The 23,758-nt window shown below is 43.2% G+C and overlaps 1 protein-coding gene across 3 annotated transcripts in view; it reads left to right on the plus strand.

Annotated features, from left to right (window-relative positions):
* The window catches only part of APTX (aprataxin), a 127,943-nt gene extending 109,474 nt beyond the window's left edge, over positions 1-18,469 (plus strand). For all 3 annotated transcript variants that reach the window (XM_073545295.1, XM_073545276.1, XM_073545286.1), the window contains one exon: positions 18,131-18,469. In XM_073545295.1, coding sequence (XP_073401396.1) covers positions 18,131-18,282 — 152 coding nt within the window. In that variant the 3' untranslated portion in view covers positions 18,283-18,469. The remainder of the gene's footprint in view (positions 1-18,130) is intronic.
* Positions 18,470-23,758: the final 5,289 nt, after the last annotated feature.

Below are 23,758 nucleotides of genomic sequence, written 5' to 3' on the forward strand. Positions count from 1 at the left end.
TGGCGGACACAAAAACGGAAGTGTGAAACAGGCCTTAGACCCCCAGGTGCTTCGCAGAGGTTTATACTCTTGAGCTGTGAAAGTTTGTTTTTTTTTTTTTGTTTTTTTTTGTTTTTTAATTTTCCCACTAAAATGTTTTTTTAGCACCATTTTTTATTTTCACAAGGGTAACAGGAGAAAATGAACTATACAATTTGTTGTGCATCTTCTCTTGAGTACGCCGAAATGTATAGGAAAACTATAGTTTTGGGCTCTCAGAAAGGAAGGACCACTACTTATGTAGATCCATATTGAGCACCTTGAACCCCAGGTTTATAACATTGAGCCCTGAAGATAAAAAAAATATATTTTTCCCACCTAAATATTTTTTTCAGCCCTCAATTATTTTTTTTTCACAAGGGTAACCGAAGAAAATGAAACCCAAAATTTGTTGTTCAATTTTTCCTGAGTACGCAGATACTCCATATGGGGGGAAAACTACTGTTCGGGTGCACGGCCGGGCTCAGAAAGGGATGAGTGATGTTTTTGAACCGCAGCCTTTGATGGAATGGTATTCGGGTGTCATGTCGCATTTGGAGAGCCCTTGTTTTGCCTAAGCAGTGGAAACCCCAAAACGACCAATTTTTCCTGAGTATGCAGATACTCCATTTGGGGGGAAAACTACTGCTTTGGCGCATGGCAGAGCTCAGAAGGGAAGGAGCGCCATTTGACTTTTTTGGCTGGAATTGAGATCAGACGCCATGTCGTGTTTGGAGAGCCCCTGATGTGCCTAAACAGTGGAAACCCCCACAAGTGACCCCATTTTGGAAACTAGACCCCCCAAGGAACTTACCTAGATGTGTGGTGAGAGCTCTGAACCCTCAATGGCTTCACAGAAGTTCACAACATAGAGCCGTAAAATTAAAAAATCCTATTTTTTCCACAAAAATGATCTTTTCACCCCCAATTATTATTTTCCCAAGAGTAAAAGAACCCCAAAAGTTATTGTGCAATTTGTCCTGAGTACGTTGATACCCCATATGTGGGGGTAAACCACTGTGTGGGTGCATGGCAGAGCTCGGAAGGGAAGGAGCACCGTTTTGGAATGCAGACTTTGATGGAATGGTCTGCGGGCGTCATGTTGCATTTACAGAGCCCCTGATGTGCCTAAACAGTAGAAACCCCCCACAAGTGACCCCATTTTGTAAACTAGACACTCCCCAAGGAGCTTATCTAGATGTGTGGTGAGCACTTTGAAGCCCAAAGTGCTTCACAAAAGTTTATAACGTAGAGCTGTGAAAATAAAAAAAAATCATATTTTTTTCCACCAAAATGAGCTTTTGGCCCCCAAATTTTTATTTTCACAAGGGTAACAGGAGAAATAGGACCCCAAAAGTTGTTGTGCAATTTGTTCTGAGTATGCTGATACCCTATATGTGGGGGGGACCACTATGATCGCCTTACTGCATCTTTGGGAGCCAGAATGAACAAATCCATAAAAGGTGAAGAATTGGCTTTATTTTTTACGCTGTTCCTCGTGCAGTATTAGTGATTAGGCGACTTTATTATTCGAGTCTGTGCGATTACAGAGATACCAGATTTATGTCCTTTTTTCGTGTTTAGCTTCTGTCACACACTAAAGGACACTTTTTTTTGTAAGAAATTTTTCCATCGCTGTATTTTTAAAGCTATAATTTTTTCATATTTCGGCCGACAAGAGTCATGTGTGGGCTTGATTTTTGCGGGACGAGCTGACGTTTTTATTGGTACTATTTTCGGGCACATGACGTTTTTTGATCGCTCTCTATTCCGATTTTTATGGAGGCAGAATGAGCAAAAAGCAGCAATTCAGGAATTGATATTTTTTTTTCCCTCCGTCCCGCGTGTGGTAAAATTGATAAGGCACCTTTGTTCTTCGGGTCACTACGATTACAGCGATGCCTCATTTATATAGTTTTTTTAAGTTTTGGCGTTTTTTACACAATAAAAACTTTTATAGAAAAAATAATTAATTTTGTATCACTTTATTCTGAGAGCTATAACTTTTATTTTTCCGCTGATGGAGCTGTATGGCGGCTTGTTTTTTGCGGGAAAAGATGGTGCTTTCAGTGATACTATTTTTATTACCATTTGTTTTTTTATCGCGTTTTATTCCACTTTTTCCAAGCGGTACGATGGTACCGCTTGGAAAAAGTATAATTTGCTACTTTTTTGTGTGGGGTTTTTTTTTACGGCGTTCACTGAAGGGGTTAACTAGGGTGACACTTTTATAGATGGGATTTTTACAGATGCGGCGATACCAAACGTGTATTTTTTTTTTTTTTTTTACATACAAATGTGTATTTTTTTAGGGGATTTTTATTATTTTTCACTATTTTTTTAACGTTTTTTTATTTAAATGTTTTTTTTTTACCTTGTTCCTTTATGGGACTTTAATTTTATACAGTTTGATTGCAGGTATAATACACTGCAATGCTCCAGCATTGCAATGCATTATGCCTATGGAGAAAGCTTCTGAGACCATGTTGTGAGCATGTTCTCAGAGGCTTTCCGTAGCTTGATGACCCGGGGGTCAACCCTGGGTCATCATGGCTGAGGTCGGGGACGCTGATCTGAGGCAGAGGGAACCCCCGACCCTCTGCCTCCCCCCCCGAACGCTGCAATCGCGCTCGATCACAGCAGTCAGGAGGTTAACAGCTAGGGGCAGCACGGACGCCGCTCCTGGCTGTAAGTGCAGGAAGCTCAGCCACTGCAGCGCTGAGCTCCTGCACTTAGCGGGCAGGAGATGCTGTGATCGGTCAGTCAGATTGACTGATCGATCGCAGCGTTCTGGGTGCAGGGACCGACTGCAAGGGTCCCTGCACCCCTTGCCATGCCTCTCAGCTGTCTTACAGCTGTCCGCACTGAACTACCACTTTTCAACCATGCTTCCACAGAATGTTATAAAAAAAAAAACTCATGAAATAGCCCTGGACAGAAATGATGGAACATCTCCAAACGCAACATGGCGTCCGATCTCAATTCCAGCCAATTCTGCATTGAAAAAGTCAAACTGCGCTCCTTCCCTTCTAAGCCCAAACAGTGGTTTACCCCCACATATGGGGTATCGGTTTATTCAGGAGAAATTGCACAATTTTTTTGGTTCATTTTCCCTTTTTACATTTATGAAAATAAAAAAACTAGTTCTGGAGTAAAATGTTTGTGAACAAAAGTTAAATGTTCATTTTTTCCTTCCACATTGCTTCAGTTCCTGTGAAGTACATACATTTTTTAGAATGGTGTCACTTTTGGGTATTTTCAGCCATATAGACCCCTCAGTGACTTCAAATGTGATGTGGTCCCTAAAAAAATGGTTTTGTAAATTTTGTTGTAAAAATGAGAAAGTGATGGTCAATTTTTAACCCTTATAACTTCCTAACAAACAAAAAAATTTGATTCCAAAATTGTGCTGATGTAAAGTAGACATGTGGGAAATGTTATTTATTACCTATTTTGTCACATAACTCTGATTTAAGGGGATAAAAATTAAAAGATTGAAAATTGTGACATTTTAAAAATGTTCCCATTTTTTTAAAATAAATAAACAAGTCATATCGAAGAAATTTTACCACTAGCATGAAGTACAATATGTCTGTCACGAAAAGACAGTCTAAGGCTGGTTTCACATTAGCGCTTTTTAAGCGCACGCACGGCCGGGGGTAGCTCCGCCCCCGAGCTGGCTCTCTGCCCGGCGTGCCCGCCCCTTGCTTGTAGCGCCGCCTCCTAGCGCACAGCGGCGCCTGCGATCGGCGCACCCTATCTTTAGCATAGGGTGCGCAGTCCGTGCGCTAGTTGCGCTTTGACCTGCGCTGCGCACTTTTGACGGTGCGCCGTGCGCGCCAAAATCCGGAAAGTTTGATTTTGGCGCGCACGGCGCACCGTCAAAAGTGCGCAGCGCAGGTCAAAGCGCAACTAGCGCACGGCCTGCGCACGATCTGCGCACCCTTTGCTAAAGATAGGGTGCGCCGATCGCAGGCGCCGCTGTGCGCTAGGAGGCGGCGCTACGAGCAAGGGGCGGGCACGCCGGGCAGAGAGCCGGCTCGAGGGCGCAGCTACCCCCGGCCGTGCGTGCGCTTAAAAAGCGCTAATGTGAAACCAGCCTAAGAATCACCGGGATCCGTTACAGCGTTCCAGAGTTATAACATCATAAAGTGACAGTGGTCAGAATTGTAAAAATTGGTCTGGTCATTAAGCTGCAAATTGGCTCTGTCACTAAGGAGTTAAAGGGGTTGTCCGGGCTTTTCACATAATCTCAGTACATATCTGGGCTGCAGAATTATGACAATAAGTAATTTACTTTCTGTCACTAGTTTGCACGGTTTTCTAGATATTCTGAACAGAATGTCCAAGGGGGGGTGTTATGGCATTGAAATGAGAACTAGTCGTAACCTCCTACTCTACTCCAAACATGCCCTCTATAGCAACAACCCCACCCTCCATAGCTACAGGCCCTCCCCGACCACATGAAAAAAGCCCTCATCACACAGTAACGAATCCTCCCCCTCTAGCAGCCTCACTGCAGAGAGCAGACCACCCAGCTGCTCCTCCCCCAGACACACACTGAACAGTTATCTATGGAAAGTGACACTAGTGAGGAGTGAAAATCGTCCTGTATTCTGGGCCACTCCATGATTACAATACATAACTCATTATCAGTAATTCCTTCCCTCACTGTCCCAGGCTGCTGGCAGCAGTGAGTACAGACTGTGTGATGGCCAGTGATGGGGGTCTGCAGCTTCTAATCTGCACAGGGGATGGCAGTCACTGATGTCATCTGTTGTGTGACAAAGCCTCTGCTGTGTGAATGAGACAGCTCTGTGTCACACAGCAGCAGATTTGGTGCAGTGTATGTGTGAGCACTGTGTCTCTAATGACACAAATACTGATGGGAGCAGCCTGTCCCAGAATACGGGACGATTCTTCATGTGGACGGGGAGGGCCTGTAGCTATGGAGGGTGGGGTTGGTGCTATAGAGGGCATGTTTGGAGTAGAGTAGGAGGTTACGACTAGTTCTCATTTCAATGCCATAACCCCCCCCCCCTTGGACGTTCTGTTCAGAATATCTAGAAAACCGTGCAAACTAGTGACAGAAAGTAAATTATTGTCATAATTCTGCAGCCCAGATATGTACTGAGATTATGTGAAAAGCCCGGACAACCCCTTTAAGTTAAGGGTTCCATCATTTCTGTCCAGGCCTATTTCATGAGTTTTATTTTTTTTAAATTCTGTGGAAGCATGGTTGAAAAGCAATGTCTGACTTTCATTTGTTCAGTTTCATAGATTTTTAATTCATTATTACTTTTGTCAGATTCAAGTTATTTCTGTGACCTTTGTGGGTTTTTCTGTCATTAACCTCTTAAGCCCCAAGGGTGGTTTGCACATTAATGACCAGGCCAATTTTTACAATTCTGACCACTGTCCCTTTATGAGGTAATAACTCTGAAACGCTTCCATGGATCCTGGTGATTCTGACATTGTTTTCTCGTGACATATTGTACTTCATGTTAGTGGTAAAATTTCATTCAAATAACTTGCGTTTATTTGTGAAAAAAACGGAAATTTGGCGAAAATTTAGAAAATTTCGCAATTTTCCAACTTTGAATTTTTATGCCCTTAACCCCTTCCTGACATCCGACGTACTATCCCGTCCACGGTACCCGGGCCCGTATGACCGTGGACGGGATAGTACGTCTACCGCGATCAGCGGCGCCCACGTGGTGAGCGCCGCTGATCGCGGCCGGGTGTCAGCTGATTATCACAGCTGACACCCGGCACTATGTGTCAGGGGCGGTCACGGACCGCCCCCGACACGTTAACCCCTTGCACACCGCGATCAAACATGATCGCGGTGTACCGGGAGTTAAAGGGAAGCATCGGGAGGGAGGGGGCTCCCTCCGTGCTTCCCTGAGCCCCCCACGGCAGCGCAAAGTGCAGCGCTGCTGCGGGGGGCTCCTATCCTCCAGGCCCCCGAATCCAAGATGGCGACGGGGGCCTTCGGGGACCTGAGGAAGCTGGCTTCCTCAGTGCCTGCAAAGCGCAGGCAAGAGGAAGTCTGCTTCAATGCCTGTGACAGATTGCTGATCTGTCACAGTGATCTGTGATGTGACAGATCAGCGATCTGTCACAGGACAGTGATGTCCCACCTGGGACTATGTAATAAAGTAAAAAAAAAAATAAAAAAAAATGTAAAAATAAATTAAAAAAAATCGCCAAATAAATTAGAAAAAAAAAAAAAAAATATTCCCCCAATAAATCCATTTTTTGGAAATAATAAAAAAAAAAAAACAATAAAAGTACACATATAAGGTATCGCCGCGTCCGTAATGACCAGCCCTATAAAACTGTCCCATTAGTTAACCCTTTAAGCGAACCCCTTAAAAAATAAAAATAAAAAAAAGCAAAAAATAATGATTTATTATCATACCGCCAAACAAAAAGTGTAATAACGCGCGATCAAAAAGACGCATATAAATATCCATGGTACCGCTGAAAACGTCATCTTGTCCCGCAAAAAACGAGCCACAATACAGCATCATCAGCGAAAAAATAAAAAAGTTATAGCTCACAGAATAAAGCGATGCAAAAATAATTATTTTTTATATAAAATAGTTTTCATTGCATAAAACCGACAAAAACATAAAAAAACGACCTAAATGAGGTATCGCTGTAACCGTACTGACCCGAAGAATAAAACCGCTTTATCAATTTTACCGCACGCGGAACGGTGTAAACGCACCCCCCCAAAAGAAATTCATAAAACGCTGGTTTTTGTTCATTCTGCGTCCCAAAAATAGGAATAAAAAGCGATCAAAAAATGTCACGTGCCCGAAAATGGTACCAATAAAAACGTCAACTTGTCCCGCAAAAAATAAGACCTCACATGACTCAGTGGGTCAAAATACGGAAAAATTATAGCTCTCAATATGTGGTGATGCAAAAACTATTTTACAATAAAAAGCGTCTTTTGGCGTCTGACAGCCGCCAAACATAAAAACCGCCATAAATAGTAAGTCAAACCCCCCGTTATCACCCCCTTAGTTAGGGAAAAATAATAAAACTAAAAAAAAAGTATTTATCTCCATTTTACCGTTAGGGTAAGGCTGTGTGCACACGCTGCGGATTAGGTGCGGATTCACCCGCGCAGATTTTGTAAAATCCGCAGGTGAAACCGCAGGTCAAAAGACCTGCGGTTTTACCTGAGGATTGCTCTGCGGTTTTGTCCTGCGGTTTTTCATCTCCTCAATAGAGGAGATGGCGAACCGCAGGAGAATCCGCAGAAAGAATTGACATGTCAATTCTTTCTGCGGATTGAAAACCGCAGATAATCCGCGCGGAAAATTCCGCACCGTCTGCACTGCGGCTTTTGATTCCCATAGGGAATCATGGTACTGTACACCGCAGCAAAAACTGCTGCTGGTCCGCAGCGGCCAAAACTGCTGCGGAACCGCAGCAAAATCCGCAGCGTGTGCACACAGCCTTAGGGTTAGGGTTAGGGCTAGGGTTAGGGCTAGGGTTAGGGCTCAGATTAGGGTTAGGGGTGTGTTGGGGTTAGGGTTGGAGTTATAATTGGGAGTTTCCACTGTTTGGGCACATCAGGGGCTCTCCAAATGCAACATGGCGTCTGATCTCAATTCCAGCCAATTCTGAGTTGAAAAAGTCAAATGGTGCTCCTTCCCTTCCAAGCTCTGCCATGCGCCCAAACAGTGTTTTACCCCCACATGTAGGGTATCAGCCTACTCAGGACAAATTGCAAAACAATTTTTGGGGTCCAATTTCTCCTGTTACCCTTAGGAAAATAAAAAATTGGGGGCAAAAATATCATTTTTGTGGAAAAAAATGATTTTTTTTATTTTCACGTCCGAGTGTTATAAACTTCTGTGAAACACTTGGGGGTTCAAAGTGCTCACCACACATCTAGATAAGTTCCTTAGGGGGTCTAGTTTCCAAAATGGTGTCATTTGTGGGGGGTTTCCACTGTTTTGGTACATCAGGGGTTTTCCAAACGCGACATGGTGTCCGATCTCAATTCCAGCCAAAAACGTCAAATGGCGCTGCTTCCCTTCCGAGCTCTGCCATGCGCCCAAATAGTGGTTTACCCCCACATGTGGGGTATCAGCGTACTCAGGACAAATTGCACAATAACTTTTAGGGTCCTGTTACCCTTGGAAAAATAAGAATTGAGGGTGAAAAGATCATTTTTGTGGAAAAAATATGATTTTTTAATTGTATGGCTTTATGTTATAAACTTCTGTGAAGCCCATGGGGGTTCAAAGTTCTCACCACACATCTAGATAAGTTCCTTAGGGGGTCTAGTTTCCAAAATGGTGTCATTTGTGGGGGGTTTCCACTGTTTTGGTACATCAGGGGTTTTCCAAACGCGACATGGAGTCCGATCTCAATTCCAGCCCAAAACGTCAAATGGCGCTGCTTCCCTTCCGAGCTCTGCCATGCGCCCAAATAGTGGTTTACCCCACATGTGGGGTATCAGCGTACTCAGGACAAATTGCACAATAACTTTTAGGGTCCTGTTACCCTTGGAAAAATAAGAATTGAGGGTGAAAAGATCATTTTTGTGGAAAAAATATGATTTTTTAATTGTATGGCTTTATGTTATAAACTTCTGTGAAGCCCATGGGGGTTCAAAGTTCTCACCACACATCTAGATAAGTTCCTTAGGGGGTCTAGTTTCCAAAATGGGGTCACTTGTAGGGGGTTTCCACTGTTTAGGTACATCAGGGACTCTCCAAACGTGACATGGCGTCCAATCTGAATTCCAGCCAATTTTGCATTGAAAAAGTCAAACGGCGCTCCTTCCATTCTGAGCTCTGCCATGCGCCGAAACAGTCGTTCCCCCCCACAAATCAGGTATCTGCGTACTCAGGACAAATTGCACAATAACTTTTGCAGTCAAATTTCTCCTGTTACCCTTGGTAAAATAAAAAAAATTGAACCTGAATTATTTTTTTTATGAAAAAAAGTTAGATGTTCATTTTTTTTTAAATATTCAAAAAAATTCCTGTTACGCACCTAAAGGGTTAATAAACTTCTTGAATGTGGTTTTGAGCACCTTAAGGGGTGCAGTTTTTAGAATGGTGTCACTTTTGGGTATTTTCTATCATATAGACCCCTCAAAGTGGCTTCAAATGTGATGTGGTCCTAAAAATAAAATGGTGTTGTAAAAATGAGAAATCGCTGGTCAACTTTTAACCCTTATAACTTCCTAACAAAAAAAAATTTTGGTTCCAAAATTGTGCTGATGTAAAGTAAACATGTGGGAAATGTTACTTATCAAGTTTTTTGTGTACCGTATCTCTGTGATTTAAGGGCATAAAACTTCAAAGTTGGAAAATTGCGAAGTTTTCAAAATTTTTGCCAAATTTCCATTTTTTTCACAAATAAACGCAAGTTATTTGAATGAAATTTTACAACTAACATGAAGTACAATATGTCACGAGAAAACAATGTCAGAATCACCGGGATCCATGGAAGCGTTCGAGTTATGACCTCATAAAGGTACAGTGGTCAGAATTGTAAAAATTGGCCCGGTCATGAACGTGCAAACCACCCTTGGGGGTGAAGGGGTTAAATCACAGAGATACGGCACACAAAACTTGATAAGTAACATTTCCCACATGTTTACTTTACATCAGCACAATTTTGGAACCAAAATTTCTTTTTTGTTAGGAAGTTATAAGCGTTAAAAATTGACCAGCGATTTCTCATTTTTGCAACACCATTTTATTTTTACGGACCACATCACATTTGAAGCCACTTTGAGGGGTCTATATGATAGAAAATACCCAAAAGTGACACCATTCTAAAAACTGCACCCCTTAAGGTGCTCAAAACCACATTCGAGAAGTTTATTAACCCTTTAGATCCGTCACAGGAATTTTTTGAATATTTAAAAAAAATGAACATGTAGCTTTTTTTCACTAAAAAAATAATTCAGGTTCCATTTTTTTTATTTTACCAAGAGTAACAGGAGAAATTGGACTGCAAAAGTTATTTTGCAATTTGTCCTGAGTACGCTGATACCTGATATGTGGGGGGGAACCACTGTTTCGGCGCATGGCAGACCTCAGCAGGGAAGGAGCGCCGTTTGACTTTTTCAATACAAAATTGGCTGGAATTCAGATCGGACGCCATGTCGCGTTTGGAGAGCCCCTGATGTACCTAAACAGTGGAAACCCCCCCCCAAGTGACCCCATTTTGGAAACTAGACCCTACAAGGAACTTATCTAGGTATGTGGTGAGAACTTTGAACCCACAAGGGCTTCACAGAAGTTTATAACGTACAGCGGTACAATTAAAAAATCATATTTTTTTCCACAAAAATGATCTTTTCACCCCCAATTTTTATTTTTCCAAGGGAAACAGGACCCGAAAAGTTATTGTGCAATTTGTCCTGAGTATGCTGATACCCCATATGTGGGTGTCAATGACTATTTGGGCGCATGGCGGAGTTCGGAAGGGAAGCAGCGCCATTTGACGTTTTTGGCTGGAATTGAGATCGAACACCATGTCGCGATTGGAAAACCCCTGATGTACCAAAACAGTGGAAACCCCCCACAAATGACACCATTTTGGAAACTAGATCCCCCAAGGAACTTATCTAGATGTGTGGTGAGAACTTTGAACCCCCAAGGGCTTTACAGAAGTTTAACACGCCCGGGCGTGAAAATAAAATAAATCGTATTTTTTCCATAAACATGATCTTTTAGTCACCAATTATTTCATTTTCCCAAGGGTACAAGGAGAAATTGGACCCCAAAAGTTGTCCAATTTGTCCTGAGTACGCTGATACCTCATATGTGGGAGAAAACTACTGTATGGGCACACGTCGGGGCTCGGAAGGGAAGTAGTGACGTTTTGGAAAGCAGACTTTGATGGATTGGTCTGCGGGTGTCATTTGCGTTTGGAGAGCCCCTGATGTACCTAAACTATTGAAACTCCCCACAAGTGACCCCATCTTGGAAACTAGACACCCCACGGAACTTATCTAGATGTGTAGTGAGCACTTTGAACCCCCAAGTGCTTCACAGAAGTTTATAACGCCTGGGCGTGAAAATAAAAAAATCATTTTTTTTCCACAAAAATGATATTTTTGCCCCCAATTTTTTATTTTCCTAAGGGTAACAGGAGAAATTGGACCCCAAAAGTTGTTTTGCAATTTGTCCTCAGTATGCTGATACCCTATATGTGGGGGTAAAACACTGTTTAGGCGCATGGCAGAGCTTGGAAGGGAAGGAGCACCATTTGACTTTTTCAAAGCAGAATTGGCTGGAATTGAGATCAGACGCCATGTTGCATTTGGAGAGCACCTGATGTGCCCAAACAGTGGAAACCCCCCAATTATAACTCCAACCCTAACCCCAACACACCCCTAACCCTAATCTGAGCCCTAACCCTAGCCTAATGGGAAAATGGAAATAAATACTTTATTATTTTTCCCTAACTAAGGGGGTGATAACGGGGGGTTTGATTTACTATTTATGGCGGTTTTTATGTTTCGCGGCTGTTGCACGCTAAAAGACGCTTTTTATTGTAAAAATAGTTTTTGCATCACCACATATTGAGAGCTATAATTTTTCCGTATTTTGACCCACCGAGTCATGTGAGGTCTTATTCTTTGCGGGACGAGTTGACGTTTTTATTGGTACCATTTTCGGGCACGTGACATTTTTTGATCGCTTTTTATTCCGATTTTTGGGACTCAGAATGAACAAAAACCAGCGTTTCATGAATTTCTTTTGGGGGGGTGCGTTTACACCGTTCCACGTGCGGTAAAATTGATAAAGCGGTTTTATTCTTCAGGTCAGTACGGTTACAGCGATACCTCATTTAGGTCGTTTTTTTATGTTTTGTTGTTTTTTTGCAATGAAAACAATTTTATATAAAAAATTATTTTTGCATCGCTTTATTCTGCGAGCTATAACTTTTTTATTTTTTTTGCGGATGACGCTGTATGGCAGCTCGTTTTTTGCGGGACAAGATGACGTTTTCAGCGGTACCATGGATATTTATATGCGTGTTTTTGATCGCGCGTTATTGCACTTTTTGTTCGGTGATATGATAATAAATCATTATTTTTTGCTTTGTTTTTTATTTTTTAAGGGGTTCGCTAAAGGGGTTAATTAATGGGACAGTTTTATAGGGCAGGTCGCTACGGACGCAGTGATACCAAATGTGTACTTTTATTGTTTTTTTTATGTTTTCAAAAAATGAATTTATTGGGGAATTTTTTTTTTTTTTTTTACAAATTTATTTAGCGTTTTTTATTCTAAATTATTTTTACTTTTTTTTTTTTTTTTTTTTACTTTATTACATAGTCCCAGGTGGGACATCACTGCATCTTCCCTTTTTTTGGAAGTGCATTGAGCAGCAAGGTGGTGTGCTGGTGAAAGGGGAAAAAAAAAAAAAAAAAAACTCTCTTAAATCTTCTGTCTGAGCGAGTGTGAACGAGCTGAGTATGACCTGAGCGTAAGTGCGAACTGTGGTAAGTGTGTGACTTGAGATTCAGTGAAGAGGTATTTGGAAAACCTATAACAAATACCTGTGTGAGTTGCTGAATTGTAGGTTGCTGAGTGCTTTCTACCTGTTCAATTTTTGGGGGGCTTGGGGGCTTGTTTAACCTATTTTTTCTCTCTACAGGGTTAATCTCTTATTTTACTATCTGTTTTTAAGGGTTAGCTATATTGCATTTAAATCTTGAGGTGTAACTATATTCACAAGGGGTTAATTAAGGGTGGGAGTTCATACAGTAATTAAGGGTTTATAAGGGGCAGCTGGTTGGGGCTCAACTCCTTTTGGAAGTGCATTGAGCAGCAAGGTGGTGTGCTGGTGAAAGGGGGAAAAAAAAAAAAACTCTTTTAAATCTTCTGTCTGAGCGAGTGTGAACGAGCTGAGTGTGACCTGAGCGTAGTGCGAACTGTGGTAAGTGTGTGACTTGAGATTCAGTGACTTTGGATTCAGGGAGTTTCCAAGGGAGGTCTTACTGAATTGCTGTTATATTAAATTAATACTTTATTTTATTTTATTTTTTTTTTAAATTTATTTCTGCTTATCTTATTGTCTGGTGCAATCCCCATTAGGATGTGCTCCACTATTGCCAATGCCATCCAGTGCACGTCTTGCCGCATGTATGAAATCCTTGAACAGCCGGTCGAGGGTGCATACTGCTGTGCAAGATGTGAGCACGTTGTGCATTTGGAAGCCCAGATACTGGATCTAAATGTGCAGCTGGCAACACTGAGATCCATAGACAATATGGAAAGGAGTCTTCTGCTCACTGAGCAGACGCTCACTGGGATAGATGAGGGGGGGGGATGCTAGGTTGGAGCTGCAGGACAGTGAAGCAGCTAGCTGGGTGACAGAAGGCGGGGTAGAGGGAAGAGCACCAGGGAGGCTAGTCATGATCTGGCACACCCCAATAAGTTTGCTAAGTTGGCAGATGAGGGGAGTGTTAGTGCAGGAGTAGCACCGCTGCAGCAAGGCATGTCCTCTGAAAGCCGGAGAAGTGTCTGCTCCAGTAAGGGGGGAAATAGGAGAGCAGGGCAGGCTAGACAGGTTCTGGTAGTGGGAGACTCAATTATTAGGGGAACAGATAGGGCAATCTGTCACAAAGACAGGGATCGTCGAACGGTGTGCTGCCTACCTGGCGCTCGAGTCCGACACATCGCTGATCGGGTTGACAGATTACTGGGAGGGGCTGGTGAGGATCCAGCGGTCATGGTGCACATTGGCACAAATGACAAAGTTAGAGGTAGGTGGAAGGTCCTTAAAGATGATTTCAGGGAATTAGGCTGTAAGCTTAAAGCAAGGACCTCCAAGGTGGTATTTTCGGAAATACTTCCTGTACCACGTGCCACGCCAGAGAGGCAACGGGAGATTAGGGAGGTTAATAAGTGGCTCAGGAATTGGTGTAGGAAGGAGGGGTTTGGGTTCCTGCAGAACTGGGCCGACTTCTCAGTTGGCTACAGGTTCTACGCTAGGGACGGGTTGCACCTCAATGGGGAGGGTGCAGCTGTGCTGGGGGAGAAAATGGCTAGAAGGTTGGAGGAGTGTTTAAACTAGGGGAGGGGGGCGGAGGGTATTCCTTTTATAGGAGGGGAAAACAGTGCAGTTAGAGACCTGGGCACAAATACTGAAATTGGGGGTGGCATGGGGGGTGGGGTTAGAACAGTTAATAATTTAAGAAAGAATAGAGGTATAGAGAGATACATAAAGGGCATGTATACTAATGCCAGAAGCCTCGCCAACAAGATGGAGGAACTGGAGTTAATGTTGTTGGAACATAATTATGACATGGTGGGGATATCTGAGACATGGCTGGACGAGAGCCATGACTGGGCGGTTAATTTACAGGGCTATAGTCTGTTCAGAAATGACCGTACAAATAAGCGAGGGGGAGGTGTGTGTTTATATGTAAAATCATCCTTAAAACCCATCCTTCGTGATAATATGTACTGTATGAATCTAATGAAAATGTAGAGTCCCTGTGGGTAGAGATAAGGGGAGGGGGGAAAAATAATAAATTACTGATAGGGGTTTGTTATAAGTCTCCAAAAATAATGGAAGCAACAGAGAATATCCTCATAAAGCAAATAGATGAAGCTGCGACTCAAGGAGAAGTCATTATTATGGGGGACTTCAACTACCCTGAAATACATTGGGGAACCGAAATCTGCAGTTCCAGCAAAGGTAATAGGTTTTTGACTACTATGAGAGACAATTACCTTTCACAACTGGTTCAGGACCCAACAAGAGGGGGGGCACTGCTAGACCTAATATTAACCAACAGGCCAGACCGCATATCAAATGTAAGGGTTGGGGGTCACTTGGGTAATAGTGATCACAAATTAATAAGTTTTCATGTATCCTTTAATAAGATGTGTAGTAGAGGGGTTACAAGGACACTAAACTTCAGGGAAGCAAATTTCCAACGGATGAGAGATGATCTTGGTGCAATTAACTGGGATGATATCCTGAGACATAAAAATACACAAAGAAAATGGGAGACGTTTATTAGCATCCTGAATAGGAGCTGTGCACAATATATACCGTATGGGAATAAACATGCGAGAAATAGGAAGAAACCACTATGGCTAAATAGAGCTGTAAGGGGCACAATAAGGGACAAACAAAGCATTTAGAGAATTAAAGCAAGTAGGTAGTGATGAGGCATTAACTAAATACAGAAGATTAAATAAATTCTGTAAAAAGCAAATCAAGACAGCAAAGATTGAGACAGAGAGACTCATTGCCAGAGAAAGTAAAAATAATCCCAAAATATTCTTTAACTACATAAATAGTAAGAAACTAAAAAATGATAGTGTTGGCCCCCTTAAAAATAGTCTGGGTGAAATGGTGGAGGAGGATGAGGAAAAAGCCAATATGCTAAATGACTTTTTTTCAACAGTATTTACACAAGAAAATCCCATGATGGATAACATGATCAGGAATAAAAATTCTCCATTAAATGTCACCTGCTTAACCCAGCAGGAAGTACGGCGGCGTCTAAAAATCACTAAAATTGACAAATCCCCGGGCCCGGATGGGATACACCCCCGAGTACTGCAGGAATTAAGTACAGTCATAGATAGACCATTATTTTTAATCTTTAAAGATTCCATAATAACAGGGTCTGTACCACAGGACTGGCGTATAGCAAATGTGGTGCCAATATTCAAAAAGGGGACAAAAACTGAACTTGGAAATTATAGGCCAGTAAGTTTAACCTCAACTGTGGGTAAGATCCTGGAGGGTTTCCTAAGAGATACTATACTGGAGTATCTGGAGAAGAATAACCTCATGACTCAATATCAACATGGGTTTACAAGGGACCGTTCCTGTCAGACTAATCTGATAAGCTTTTATGAAGAGGTAAGTTCCGGACTGGACCAAGGGAATGCAGTGGACGTGGTGTACATGGACTTTTCAAAAGCTTTTGATACGGTGCCACCCAAAAGGATGATACATAAAATGAGAACAATGGGGATAGGGGAAAATATGTGTAGGTGGGTTAAGAGCTGGCTCAGGGATAGGAAACAAAGGGTGGTTATTAATGGAGCACACTCGGACTGGGTCACGGTTAGCAGTGGGGTACCACAGGGGTCAGTTTTGGGCCCGCTTCTTTTTAACATATTTATTAATGACCTTGTAGGGGGCATAGAGAGTAGAATTTCAATATTTGCAGATGACACTAAACTCTGCAGGGTAATCAATACAGAGGAGGACAATTTTATATTACAGGAGGATTTATGTAAACTAGAAGCTCGGGCTGATAAATGGCAAATGAGCTTTAATGGGGATAAATGTAAGGTCATGCACTTGGGTAGAACGAACAAGTTGTATAATTATGTGCTTAATTGTAAAACACTGGGCAAAACAGTCACTGAAAAAGACCTGGGTGTATGGGTGGACGACAAACTCACATTTAGCGGCCAGTGTCAGGCAGCTGCTGCAAAGGCAAATAAAATAATGGGATGCATTAAAAGAGGCATAGATGCTCATGAGGAGAACATAATTTTACCTCTATATAAGTCACTAGTGCGACCACACTTAGAATACTGTGTACAGTTCTGGTCTCCGGTGTATAAGAAACACATAGCTGAACTGGAGCGGGTGCAGAGAAGAGCGACCAAGGTTATTAGGGAACTAGGGGGTCTGCAATACCATGACAGGTTATTACATTTGGGGTTATTTAGTTTGGAGAATCGAAGGCTTAGGGGTGATCTTATTACAATGTATAAATATATGCGGAGACAATACCAAGAGCTTTCTGATGATCTTTTTACTCTTAGACCTGTGACGGGGACAAGGGGGCATCCTCTACGTCTGGAGGAAAGAAGGTTTAAGCATACTCACAGACGTGGATTCTTTACTGTAAGAGCAGCGAGACTATGGAACTCTCTGCCATATGATGTTGTAATGAGTGATTCCCTACTAAAATTTAAGAAGGGACTGGATGCCTTTCTTGAAAAGTATAATATTACAGGGTATATACACTAGTTTCCTTAATATTGCGTTGATCCAGGGAGCTAGTCTGATTGCCGTATGTGGAGTCGGGAAGGAATTTTTTCCCCCAATGTGAAACTTACTGTTTGCCACATGGGTTTTTTTTGCCTTCCTCTGGATCAACATGTTAGGGCAAGTTAGGATAGGATATGGGTTGAACTAGATGGACTTAAAGTCTCCCTTCAACCTTAATAACCTTAATAACTATGTTACTATGTTACTGTCCTGTGACAGATCACTGTGACAGATCAGCAATCTGTCACAGGCAGTTCTGCAGACTTCCTCATGCCTGCGCTTTGCAGGCAGTGAGGAAGTCAGCTCCCTACAGGCCCCCGAATGCCCCCGTCGCCATCTTGGATCTGGGGGCCTGTAGGGAAGGAGTCCCCCGCAGCAGCACTGCACATTGCGCTGCCGTGGGGGGCTCAGGGAAGCACGGAGGGAGCCCCCTCCCTGCCGATGCTTCCCTTTAAGCCCCGGTACACCGCGATCGTGTTTGATCGCGGTGTACAAGGGGTTAATGTGTCGGGGGCGGTCCGTGACCGCCCCTGACACATTGTGACGGGTGTCAGCTGTGATAATCAGCTGACACCCGGCCGCGATCAGCGGCGCTCACCATGTAGGCGCCACTGATCGCATTAGACGTACTATCCCATCCTTGGGAACTAAGTCCCAAGGCACATGGATGGGATAGTACATCTAATGGCAGAAAGGGGTTAAACAAGGGGTACCAACAATTTTGACCACATGTGTAGCCACTAAAAATAAACAGCAAAGAGAAGATTGTGCACATAAAACAAATAATTGCAATATCCAGCAACAATATCACCAGGATTCAGTATGTGACTGAGCAGGAAATAGAGCAGAATCCTGATGGTGGGCACATTGCAGACTGTGAGGATTTGACAATCTGCAGTCGCATAGAAATTTATGTTTAGCCTGGAAAAACCCTTTTAATAATAAGTCTATGAAAATACTGCCATCTGAACCGCTTTCTCATGGCTTATGCTGAAGATGTACTGACTTGAATGTTACACTAACATACTTATTTTATTAATATTTGTGTCACTTTTTTTTTCATTATTTTTTCTTCCAGCGGTAATGGACATGATAAAGTTAAAGGGGGAAGTAACTGTAAGAGATGGAGCCTCCGAGCTGTTGAAGTCTTCCCTCCAGTGTAATGTGTGCAAAATGCAGCAAGCCACTATTCCTCAGTTAAAGGAGCATTTAAGGAAACACTGGCCCTAATGCAGAGCTGATTAAGTATGTAGTATTCTAATGTCTAGAATTTGGGAACACAATATCGGTAAATGCATACTGTACTTTCCCTGGATACAGACTTCTGTATAGCAGTATGTCAGCTTTTACTTTCCATGTCAATTGTATGTATTACTACTGCATGTTATTAGACAAGTAAAGTGTTCAGAAAAAAGTATTTCCTCTATTGTAGTTCCTATGCATTGTGATGGACCCTTAATAGTTGAAGATTATATAGACTTTCAGGCAGTTCCAGTCTTTTTAGTGCTTGCTACATTATAAGCACCAGAAGCGGCTATAGGAGCTGAATGCTTGTTATATGACTGTATTCTTTTTCTTCTCGCTTGACTCATGGAGTAGGCACCAATATGTCCACCCTAAATTGGATGAGATAGAAAAAGAAGTATTAATGGTAGTGATGAGCGAGTATACTCGTTGCTCGGGTGGCCTCCGAGTATTTTGGCATGCTCGGAGATTTAGTTTCTGTCGATGCAGCTGCATGATTTGTGGCTGCTGGACAGGCTGAATACATGTGAGGAATGCCTGTTTGTTAGGAAATTCCCAAGTGTATTCAGGCTGTCCAGCAGCCGTAAATCATGCAGCTGAGGCGATGAAAACTAAATCTCTGAGCGCGCCAAAATACTCGGAGATCACCCGAGCATGCTCGGGAATACCCGATCAACGAGTATACTCGCTCATCATTAGCTGATGGCAGTTTTGTGGGCATGTACTATAACATACACAGAGGTCAATGTGCAAAGAGTGAGGAGGAATTGATTTAAATCCCCTATTTTCATGTGTTATCTGCCTCCATGTTTGTACTACAGAATTTTGTTATAACCTTTTATCCTCATGGTCATGAAATAAAGCTCATCATACACATTAGATAGCGGTCAGGATGGTTCACTATCTCGGCCAGCTCTCCCATACACAGGGGTGCTTGTTTGGTTGTGCACTCTTGTGTTCTTTATGGGAAAGCGATCACCAAACAATGCTAGTGATGGCTTATCTCTAGGAGACAATACATTGGGCAGTCTAAAGGCCCCTTCTCATATAGAGAGATTGCTGAAGCGTCACCGATTTTGTGACGCAACAGCGACCTCGCCATCGATCTCGCTACATGTGACACTCAGCAGCGACTGGGCCCCCGCTGCAATGTCGCTGATCGTGCTTGAATGTCCTGGGCCATTTTTTGATCGTTAGAGTCCCGCTGGCCAGCATGCATCGCTGTGTTTGGCGCCCTTAATCAACGACGAGCGACCTTGTTGGCAACTCAGAACTCGGCGATGCAGATGTGATTTTGATTTTTCTTTTCAATGCACCCTCAGCTCCGATTGGTGTCCACTACTGCGACCTCGTCATAAAAGACAACATAGCAGCACTCCCATCCATTGTTCCTAAGCGCTGTGGATCGTATTATACAGTATTCCTGCAGCGTTCCGGTGTGAGTCGCTAGTGCGTTCTTCGTCGATTTTACTAAGCGGCTTGCTTCAGCGACCCTGTCTGATTAGCTACAGCGCTATTTATTCTTGGATTTTCCTACACCTTCTGATTTTTTTGCTCCATCTTGCAAGGTAGGCATTGTTTGGGGTCTCAAATTAGGATCTTTGTTGCATTTCCTTTTTTAGGTCAGCTATCTATTATATTTAATCATAACTCTATTCTACATTGTGGTCATGATTTAACACTTGCAAGCAAATGGGGGCTGCTTGGCTTCTATCTGTGTACATACGCTTTGGCATGGGCAGCCATTTTAGTCTTCCTGCCCCACCCGCCCCCGCCATTGTAGGATCTTTGTAGCGTTTCCATTACTTATTATGTCAGCCATCAATTATATGCAATCCTAACAGTTAACATGTCCAGTTATAATAATCGCGTTATTGTTTTTTATAAACTTCTCTCATCTTTACCTTTTATTTTGCAGTTTGCACATCATGAACGATACGGAGCGTGCTGTTGTGGTTGCTGCATTGCTGCTTGAGGGAGATCGGCAACAAGATGAGGCACAGATGCTAGAGAGGCGTTCCAAACGAAAGCGTCGCATGTGGACCAGAGAATGGCTGGAGCAGAGGTCCAAATTCTCCCACATGCAATTTGTAAGAGAGCTTCAGGAGAAGAATCCTCGTGATTTCCGCAACTATCTGTGGAAGTCAGAGGAATCCTTCAAACTGTTACTGGAAAGTGTTAAGCCACTTATTCAACGGAAGGATACAGCAATGCGTGCTGCTGTCCCAGCAGACGAAAGATTGGCAGTCACGCTGCGATTCCTGGCCACTGGACGCTCACTGCAAGACTTACAATTTTCTTCAGCTGTTTCAAAGTCCCTGCTCAACGTTTTAATTTCCGGAGACATGTAATGCAATTGTCCACAGTCTACGGAGCTGCATGCAGTTTCCCAAAACTGAGGCGGAATGGAAAAATATTGCCTCAGATTTTGAGCAGCTTTGTCAGTTCCCTAACTGTGGTGGGGCTTTGGACGGGAAACGTGCGGATCACTCAACCACCGAACAGCGGATCCTATTTCTACAATTATAAGGGCTATTTCAGCATCATCCTGATGGCCCTTGTTAACGCCAATTACGAATTTATTAATGTTGATGTTGGCATGAACGGCAGGTTTTCTGATGGTGGTGTTTAATAGCACACACGTTTTGGAGAGTGATTGAACAACTGTGACCTGCCCTTGCCTCCCAACTCTGAGACAACAGGCAACCTTAATTTTGTTTTTGTCGGCGATGAAGCCTTCCCATTTCATGCCAATCTACTAAAACCGTACCCCCAAAAAAGGATTACGGAGGAAAGACAAATTTTTAATTACCGGTTGTCAAGGGCACGACGGGTTGTAGAAAATGCCTTTGGCATCATGGCCAACCGCTTCAGAGTTTTCCACATGCCAATTAACCTGAAGCTTGATACTATAGACTCTGGTTTTGGCCTGTTGCGTGCTGCAAAACTTCCTTCGGCGGCACGATGCAAATGCTTACAGTGATAGGGAGAGGATTAAATTAACCCTTCACGGTTGATCCAGTGATTTCCAAATTATTCCACAGAGTGTTGCTAGCAACTGGGAATGACCACACGGAGACGGGGGTCTCTGTACACCAGGATCAAGACAGATCACTAGTCCCGTTTATTTTAGTCACTTTTATAATATTTTGCTTAATTATGCAAAGTTCTCAACTACCAATAGCATCATGGTAATGCTTCACTTTATAAGCCAATAGTATTGCAAGAAAACCGGAAACTACATATATGTCCGTATCTAAATAGCATAGAAAGTAGTATAATGGCATATTCAAGGGTTCTAGTCCGTGCTTCCTGACATGCCTTTTCACGACTACCCAATCACCAGGCTTCAGGTTATGACAGGTGTCTGCTGAATCTGGAGGAGAAGAAGAAACTAGAGCATGGGTGTTAGCAAGATTTTTACTAAGCTGAATAACACATTGAACAGCACGGTCAGTTTCTTCTGATAACTGCTGAGGCTGGAAATTTGCAATTGGCCTCGCACCAAACTATCTCATATGGGGACAGGCCATGTTTTGCAATAGGGGTAGTACGATTGTGGTATAGTACAATGGATAGAAGCTCTGGCCATGGAGCCATAGTCTCCTGCATCATTTTGGTCAATTGTCCTCTCAGTGTCCCGTTCAGCCTCTCAAGTTTCCCACTGGATTGTGGGTGGTACGGAGTATGGAGGGCTACAGTGGATCCAAGCATTCAGAACTTCTTGGTACACATGAGAAGAAAAGGCCGGACCTTGATCACTTTCAACAACTTCTGGAACCCCATATCTGCACATAACTTCTTTCTTCGCTGTGGTTTTTGCGGTCATGTTGGTAACCGGGAATGCTTCCTGCCAACTGGAGAACATGTCAACAACCAAACCGTATTCATACCTTCCAGACTTAGGCAACGTGATATGGTCCACCTGGAGCCTTTGAAAAGGATAGTCGGGCTTAGCAGGATACTTCGGGGGTACATGTTGAAGTTGACCAGGATTACAAGTCTGACAGATATTACAGGCATGGTTGAGCACTGTCAAAACTGTGGAAATTCCTGGGGCCCAGTAGAATTTTTGCACCAGGGCGAGGGCCTGATTCTTTCCTCGATATATAGACCCATATGGCAATAGCAGGGTACATCCGCTTAGGGAGATACACGAGTTGGTCCTTTTTCCAGAGACCATTATCCATACATGCCCCATCAGTCTTCCATTGCTTCACCTCTTCCCTTGGAGACATTCTCTGCATCGTCATTAAGCGGTCTCGCGGGGTCAGACAGAAAACTTCAGTCTGTTGTAGATCATCAGGTTCTTGTAGGGTCAATGCTTCTTGTAACTGTTTACGCTGAGAGTGTGTAGTCACCATAGTTGGTATGGTTGGTTCACGGGTAAGAGAGCGGCGGCTTTTGCTTGCATATCCGCAAATGCGTTGCCAACAGTCTGTGGACTGTTCCTAGGACCGTGCACCTTAACTTTGATAATAGCCACCTGAGTAGGTAATTTGATTGAGTCCATGAGGGTTTTAACAGCTTCAGCATTTTTCACTGGGGTTCCGGCAGTAGTAATAAACCCTCGATTGGCCCATAGAGCCCCAAAATCGTGAGCAATACCAAATGCATACCGTGAGTCCGTGTATATATTAGCCCGCCTGTTCTTGGCCAAAATACATGCAGTAGACAGAGCCTGAAATTCTGCTTCTTGTGCTGACTGTGAGGGCGGGAGTGCAGCTGCGTGCACTACAGTGTCCTCTGTGGTAACAGCATATCCCGTGTGGAATCTACCAAACTCGTCAGCATATCTTGAACCATCCATGTATAACACCAGATCAGGATTTGGAAGTGGATTCTCACTGACATTTGGTGGAGTAGCTGTTTCTTCTCTCAGAAATTGGGAGCAATCATATTGGGGTTGCATTATGCGGGATGCATCCAGTATCCACTGACAACAATAAGTGCATAGTCCAAGAAAACGCTGGAGTTCAGTTTCATCTTTTGGGAAAGGAAGGGAGCTGACAGCTATTTTTCTTTCTTCTGCGGGGTGTCTGGCACCCTGAAGGAGATAGTGACCCAAGAATATCACTTGACCAAGACAGAACTGAAGTCCCGAGGCTGAAACCCGACAGTTCAGTGCTGCCAGATGCTTGAGGAGGCTAACAGTGGCAGCAATGGCAAAAAACACTTGCTCATATTTTTTTGCAAACTGGTTGGGACTGTTTTGGGCCCCTTGCGGTATAACTGTGGGAAAAGCATGCAAAATACAGATTTCCTCACTGTCATCATCTACATAGGGAGCGTGACGGATGAGCATGCCCCAGGTTTGGTGGAGGACATTGTGATAGCAGACCCTGGTTGGCCACCCCTTCAGTATGGACAATTATCAGGATTTTGGGGCTGTCCGTAACCGTGGTATCCTGTAGGGTTCCCAGTATTTAGATTACGATTAGAAGAGGGAACTTGAGGGTAG

The sequence above is a fragment of the Dendrobates tinctorius genome, unplaced genomic scaffold (genome assembly GCF_039654945.1).
Source record: "Dendrobates tinctorius isolate UK_male_01 unplaced genomic scaffold, ASM3965494v1 ptg000011l, whole genome shotgun sequence".
NCBI classification, from domain to species: Eukaryota; Metazoa; Chordata; class Amphibia; order Anura; family Dendrobatidae; genus Dendrobates; species Dendrobates tinctorius.